At 47.4% G+C, this 7,457-nt stretch overlaps 3 protein-coding genes across 3 annotated transcripts in view; 1 reads left to right on the top strand and 2 right to left on the bottom strand.

The window, feature by feature from the left end:
- Positions 1-1,257: 1,257 nt before the first annotated feature.
- Positions 1,258-1,580, bottom strand: Pmar_PMAR000976 (hypothetical protein; the record flags this gene model as incomplete). The annotated part of the gene is made up of 2 exons (XM_002781972.1): positions 1,258-1,286; positions 1,316-1,580. 2 exons carry the CDS (start codon positions 1,578-1,580, stop codon positions 1,258-1,260), a joined length of 294 nt encoding a protein of 97 aa, XP_002782018.1.
- A 4,502-nt stretch (positions 1,581-6,082) lies between these two features.
- Positions 6,083-6,800, bottom strand: Pmar_PMAR000975 (hypothetical protein; the record flags this gene model as incomplete). The annotated part of the gene is made up of 2 exons (XM_002781971.1): positions 6,083-6,124; positions 6,222-6,800. 2 exons carry the CDS (start codon positions 6,798-6,800, stop codon positions 6,083-6,085), a joined length of 621 nt encoding a protein of 206 aa, XP_002782017.1.
- A 504-nt stretch (positions 6,801-7,304) lies between these two features.
- The window catches only part of Pmar_PMAR000974 (vacuolar ATP synthase subunit A, putative), a gene marked incomplete at its 5' end in the record, with an annotated part of 3,882 nt that continues 3,729 nt past the window's right edge, over positions 7,305-7,457 (top strand). Inside the window, one exon of the mRNA XM_002781970.1 lies at positions 7,305-7,366. Coding sequence (XP_002782016.1) covers positions 7,305-7,366 — 62 coding nt within the window. The remainder of the gene's footprint in view (positions 7,367-7,457) is intronic.

Raw genomic sequence — 7,457 nt, 5'->3', positions numbered from 1 at the left:
AAACCATCGGTATCCACATAGCATATCCTTCCTAGTCTTGCTAGGATATTCGCCTTCAATCCCAACTGTGACCTCGATACTTCACCCTTCAAATACAGTCGGAACTGACCCAATTCGCTATCTACTTCTTGACACCTTCGAACACATCGGGCTACTATTTCTTCAAACCCTTCATCATTTAACAATCCTTCATCATACCGACCATCAGGGGAGACATACCTCATTAATCCCGTTAACTCTTCTGCTTGATCATCATTCAATCCTTGCACAGAGAGTAAATCGATACCATCAACAGTCAGAGCCATCACTCCGATGAATGCATCTTCATCAACCCCCTTTTCTTCACCAATCGTCTCTCGATAGTCATAAATCACTTTCGAAGAATCCATAGCAGCCAACACATCATTCGCCTTGATACTTCTTCCAAAATCCAACCTGGCCCTAGTAATCGAATCCGCGAAATTTAACTCCGAAGGGATGTGCTTTACGACACAATCCAGCTCCTCACACATACTCCGTATTTCGACCAATCTCCTTCTCTCTGGAGCAGGTAACCTTTTGTCATTAGCCGCCCTCCTTAGCCTATAAATCGTAATTTCGCTATCGCACAGTAAAACCATCGGTCGGGCCTTATGATCAGGCGAAAGGTACAACAATGGTGCCTGATATGGCCTTAAGAAGGTTTGAACCGGCAAATGGCTCGACACCGAACGAATATACTTCAGACCTTGATGCACGCCGACTAACTCCTTCCTTGGTATAGACCATAAGGCTTGTGCCGCAGGAAAAATACCTCCTTTTGCCATAAGCCTTACTGATGCATACTCACCATAAGCTCGCACATCTATACCCCACGCATCTGTCGACGCGTCCGTCGAAACTATAAGCGAATTGTTAGCCAAATCCACAAACCTTTTGGTCCCGATACAGCACGACAATCGATGTGCTTCTTGAGCCCAATGTTTCAACCTTGTGGTCAAAGTCGCGTCAATCACGTTGGCCCGGTCCTTATAGACCTTGCTAATTGCATGCCATAAGAACCTTCCTTGCATGTCCAACTCTAACAATAACCCCATAGGGTCATAGAGTGAAGACAACACTGCCAACGCCTGTCGCTTGGTCACTCTATCCTTCGGCATAGTCCCCGTAAATACACAATGTAAATCATCTCTCTCTAAAGCCAACAGGTAACCCAACATATGACCACTCTTCGCTTCTCCGGTGCGGGAATCGAAATCATCGGATGCCACCAAATCCTTAGCTGGATCCGTATACAATCCATGCCCCTGGAATATATAGCTGACGAATTGCTTACATTGCTTCGCCTCTTCCATTGTATCTCCACCAAAGAACAGGTCATCTACGAATTTCTGGAATAACATCTTGCTGGGGATAGCAGGACCACCCATCACATAATCCAACCCACTCTTCGAATAATAAAGCATGGCCTTAGCTAATTTTTCCTTATCCAGCTCCTTCGCATCAACCAGCCCTTCACTATGTGGTGGTAAGCACTCAACTATACCTTCAATTTCTTTAATGACATCATATGTCGAAGCCTCCAACATATTGGGAGCCATAGTACTCCCAAACGATATGCGTTCCCACAATACCGTGTATTCCCCTATACAAGTATAAGAGGTATAGGGTAAATCAACCATAGATGTGACCATTTGGCAAAATGCCTTAGACACATCCGAACCAATCAAATGGCGAAAACTCCTTATATGCAGTAACACTCCCAACAAATCATTTTGAGCTTTCCCGCCTTTATAGCAATATTTATTAAGCTCCCGGAAATCCAATACGATCCGACACGGCGTCGTCACATGGTTATCGCGAAAGACCGTATGTGATGGAGTGAAATGCTTTGGTAGCATCACTACCGTCCCTTGCAATGCACTCCCTTCCGTCAATAACTCCCATATCGCCTGGCATTCCGTAGCCGTCGGAAGCTTCTCGTAATTATCCTCCTTATTATTTTTAACAATGCCGCAAAATCCTCTTGTAACATATTGGTTCAGCGCTTTCTCAAACGCTTCTCTTTGAACCTTATTCAATCGCTCCACAGAATGCGCTCCTCTCTTTGCAGCATATCTATAATTCATATCTGGTCGTTCCTCCCCCATCCATGGCGTAGATATCATCACTCTTCCTAACACAGCCTTATCGTCCCGTAACCACCTTCTTTCTAATACTTCCCAAGGGGGCTTATTATCGACCATATCTTCCGACTCCCTCTCTTCTTGTCGTTGCCCGCGTTGCTCTTTATCATTTGTGGGGGGGGTACCGTCAACATTGATCCGACCATCCTTAATCGAGTCATAATCCGAGGGTTGCTCTCCCTCGCCACCAGAAAATCCCTCAAGTGAATACACTTCTTTTGATTCTCTACTCACTCCATCTCTCAAATTCTCAATATACCATGGGGAGTCTGGCCGCAAGAAATCCTCTAACTCCACGAACTCATCCTTACTCGATCTATCTTCATTCTCCTTCAACAATCTATTAACCTTATAGACCTGGTATTGGATCGTTAGGTTCTTGTTAGAGAATGGGCTTGATGTAACCCTCTTATTCGGAAGATATAAAACCTTGTCATCAAAGTGAACTTTCCTTCGTCTATAAGACCCTCCGACTTTCGGATAATTCTTTAGTCCCGTCTGGACCTGTACACCTTCTGGAGTTAAACTAATGGATGTATTCAACTTCGCCAAGGTTGAACACCCTAATAAGACGGGTACCGACATTGTATCCTCCGTTACAATAAACCACTCCGTAACCGCTTTACTTGCCGTGGCTACCGTAAGTTGCACCTTTCCCAGAATCGTCATCGCCGCTCCATCTGCCACGCTGACTTTCGGTACTGATTGCGAATCCACCGTCGCATTCGGAACATATTCCCTCAGCGTTGATATAGTCACCAGCGAGGCTTCAGCTCCCGTATCGAATAGTGCCGATACCGGTTTGCCCTCCAAAATGACTTCTCCAATCACCATCGGAACATAATCCACATTAGTAGACGTCACTCTATAGTTTTCCACTTCTTTAATAGTTTCACCATCCAAATCACCCCTCTCTTCTATAGTTCCGACCATATGCACCTTTGCATTTGGAGTTACTCTGCCTCTCGCAGTCGGTGTACCAACTCCTTGCGAACCATCCTTTATATTGGTTCTGCATGTATAAGCCAAATGCCCTGGGAATTTGCATCTTTTGCAGATAACCTTTTCCATCTTCACCTTACACTTATCCAACGTGTGAGATGGGCTCCCACACCTAATGCATCGATTCTCCATATCTGCAGGCTCCGTAGCCAAACAACTACTCGCGGAATGTCCTTTTTTCAAGCATCGATAACATCTAATACCCGCTGTATCCCGGCCTATCGCTAGGATTGCCTTCTCCGAATAACAGCTCTCCCTATCGGATATACCATTCGACCCAATAGAGTTAACTGATTCTTCTCTGACCCTACTAGATGATCGGCTCCTATATCGTATTCGTTCCCTATCGGACCGTTCTCCATCTCCCAACATCTTAGATATCTGGTACATCCTCTGAGCCCGATTCATCACTCGCTTCTTCAAAGCTTTGAATGACACCTTAGGGTCCGAAACGTAGTCATCCAATTTCCCTCGTAACTCCTTATCATCTAAACCCATATACAATTTCCATTTCAGAGTGTACTCTAGGGTAGGAGACCCTAGGTAGTATAACTCCGAAGATAACCTCTCCAACCGCTTGATGAAGAAATATACAGAATCTTTCCCTTGTCGACAGTTCTCAAACGCCTTCAGCGACCTCTGTAATTTCTCATCCGTATCATAAAGTCTTCTGACTCTCTTATAAACCTTAGCCAGATGCTTCGCATATGAGTTATGGCAACGATAGGGTGTCTTTTGCCTATCCACGACTGTATCCCAGCAGTCGCTCTCGGTATGTTGTTTCAACCATAAATATTGCACAACCTCAGGATGCCCTTCTGTTTTCCGTTCCATCTCAGCCAACCACATGGTGCCAGACCTTCGATCCTCGTTACCTCGGAAACGATAATCCGGCTTTAATTTGAGAGCGGTTTGTTGAGCACTATCGAACTCCTTAATAGCGATGGGGTCCCTACATCTCGTCGCTCCACAACCGTCACAGCTTCTCCTTTGCCTATGCAACCTTCGCATCGGACGATAATGAGACCCTCTCGTCAACTTATACCTCATATCACTCTGTGAGCTCGAATTTGCCACGGACGAACTTTCGCTGCTACTTTCGTACCGTTTCCGTGCCCTATCCCGCCGGCTAGAATCCGAGGAACTTGAACTTGAACTCGAGTCACTCGGCGATGGCGAACCCTTCTTACGAGATCGACGGGTAGTCCTAGTCCGTCTTCTCGACCTCCTAGGTTCCCTCGAATCGTCGCTCGGTATCACATACCTTCTGCTATCTTCTCTGGAGTCCCCTCTATACCTTCTTCGACTACTCGACTTTGCATCTTTCCGTCGCTCTCTGCGTTCATTCACTCGTTCGCTCGTTCGCTCGTTCACTCGCTCGCTCGTTCGCTCGCTCGCTCGCTCGTTCACTCGCTTGATTCCATCTCGTACTCCTCTCAACTCATCCTTCAGCGCGCGATCCTCGAATCCATCCCTCTTTCCCCTCTCCCGTTGCCCGCGTTGCTCACCTTTTTCCTTAACTAATCCATCCGAAGATGTTTCCTCTCCATCTTTATTATCCTTATCCGTCAAGTCTCGAGCGGACTCTCCGGGGGGGTCTTGACTGGATGGGGTATCTATACGTACTTCCTTCAAACCTACTTCTTTATCCTTCTTTGGGGCCTTTGAGGTATCTCCATTTCCTCCCTCTACCTCAATATCATAACAACTTGAGGAAGACCCTCCAACATGGTTGAACCTTGAATCATTTAATTCTTCAAATAGCAATGGTGCAGTCTCTTGCACTCCTCGACCAACAGAGGTCGATGAATTAGGCAGATCGCCCTCCCGGACAACCTTACCAATCGATAACATATGACAGCATATTGAGTTAGTAGTAGGGATTACTGTAGTGGTAGCAGTATTACTCGTAGCCATACTAATAGTACAAGGCGTACCCTTCACATCGGCACGATCATATTTCCTTACTCCAACGCTCCCCCTTAAGCTAGTGGAACCACCGCTCCCACCGTACAGGGGATTGTTGTCCATAGATAACATTACCCATTTATCCTCTCCATTCCCCACCATATGGACATGTTCCCCTCCAGAACGTGATGGGGGTGATGTCAATACCCTGATGAGATCCCCTACATCACCATAATTTGCTCGGAAGTCATACGGTATTAAGCATACCGTGCCCCGAGCTAGGCCTGCGTGTTCCACGAATGGGCCCTCTTGGTTACCCAGGGTGGATACACCCATTGTAGTGGCCTCCCGGTAAGCCCTAACCCTCGCAATCATGAAGGCCAAAAGCCTAACGGTGGATAAGACATCACAGAGGTCTCGTTGATGAGGACGGCCACAACAAACCAATCTTGCATTCAACGCCCCACTATCTGATATACCATCACAACTCCCCAAAATCATAGGGTAAGTAGGACCGTAACCAGAACCATAGGTAATGCTCGCCTGGCCATCCCACAGGCACACTAGGTCCGAAACAGTGCTGGTGTTACTAAAAGCGTAGCTACCTCCGATAGGGTCGTCCAAGTGGGGGCCCACTCTCAGGAGCCCATAGAGGCGCACGAGGACCAATGACTCACACTCCGTAACATCAGCATAGAATCCTCCTTGGAACATCCATAGTGGATCTCCTACACTCAACATGTGTAGCTGCTCCCTTCCTAGCACCAGGTTTGGAACCGTACTAGCGTTAACAATAACGTGGCTACCTCCGATAGGGTCATCCAAGTGGGGGCCCTCTCTCAGGAGCCCATAGAATCGCACAAGGACCAACGGCTCACGCACTGCAACCCTAGTCAAGGAACATCCTTGAGCACACAACATATGCAACAATTCCCTAACTGATCTTCCCGTAAACGACACGTCCCCCGCAAATCTTGGAAGACCTTCGGTACGGGGTCCCTGTTGCCTCACAATGCCCCTTTTAACAACAGGGCCAGCTCCTTCCTCACCTAATCTGTCAGTGAGGGGTGTGCTGGGCGCCTTACTATCACGGACAGTAAGACAGGTCAGTGTTTCCATGGTACCCTGGAAGCCATCAGACCTTACCCGTCCCTCACCAAATCTGGGCAAGGGGTTAGGGCGTTGGTAACCTTGACAATCAGCGTCAGAGATCACCCTGAATGTCAAGCCTTCGGAGCAGACGATACCCTTGTGAGTTGATGGTAGCATGCACGGGTCGTCGTTATCACCCTTCTCATCCATATCACTAGTACCAGACCTATCGACCGTATCCGCGTTGGCCAGTGCAGATAAGCAGGTCGTAGTCTCGCTACTCCTTGGACATAGATACTCGCTTGGAAGGTCCTTAAGCTTCCCCTGTTCAGCTTGTGTGACCATCATATCGGGCGCCTCCGAGTTCCCCAGGACCGTAGACATACCGCCCCGGATATCTTGACATTCTGGACCCTCTAGTAGCTCCTTACGTAGAATACCGAACGTCGGCAGCCATACATAAGGATGATCTTCAACCAGTATAGAGTCAGTTCCTAGTTCTAATCCTTCACAACTAGAACCATAGGAAGACTTCCGGATAGTATTCTCTATGGCGTACAGAGTCGAAGATTCTTCGAGAGGAGTACCCAAACCACCAAACGAACCCTTAAGACCAACCACATCATAGTCCATACACCCTTGAGCGGCCTTGGGGTCATCACCTCTCAGAGAACCAATCCCGGTAGAATGTGCACAACGGCGGTGATCACTGACCACAGGTGTAGGTAAATTCCCAGTTAGTGTAGGTAAACGTTGCGCGTAGTGACTGGGATCACTTTTAACTTTCCCTGAAATCCTAGAACGAACCGTACGACAAGCACGTTCCTTAATCTTCACAATGTTCCCAACTGGGTTCCGTTGACCCGAATGATCAACGACTCTATTCGAACTCTTGCCACTACGAGTCAATACCATCGTGACTAGTAAACACAATGCCTAACTCGTATACAATACCGTAAACTAATCCCTGACTAAGATACCGTTCAGACGAAGCTTAGCCACTAGCGAATGATATACCTCAAATCACAGTAAATCACTCTGAGCCTGGGCTCAGGTCCAACGTAAGCAAACGAACGTCGTTGCGAACGCCTACAAACGCCTAACCCTAGGGTTCACGCACCCCTGGGAACCGCACGCATGCACAAATCTGTGACGCGAATCATCGAGGCTAGCACAATAGACAGCAGACAGCAAATACCGTAACAAAAGTACAGTAAATACCGTAAAACAAGCGACAAATCAACCATAAGAGTTAACAGTCTCGTGCCTTGCGCTGACGCGCACAGCGCA

Source organism: Perkinsus marinus (genome assembly GCF_000006405.1).
Source record: "Perkinsus marinus ATCC 50983 genomic scaffold scf_1104296940846, whole genome shotgun sequence".
Lineage (NCBI taxonomy): Eukaryota > Perkinsozoa > Perkinsida > Perkinsidae > Perkinsus > Perkinsus marinus.
The sequence above is the reverse complement of the archived record's forward strand: the minus strand, read 5'-3'. Positions and strand labels throughout refer to the sequence as shown.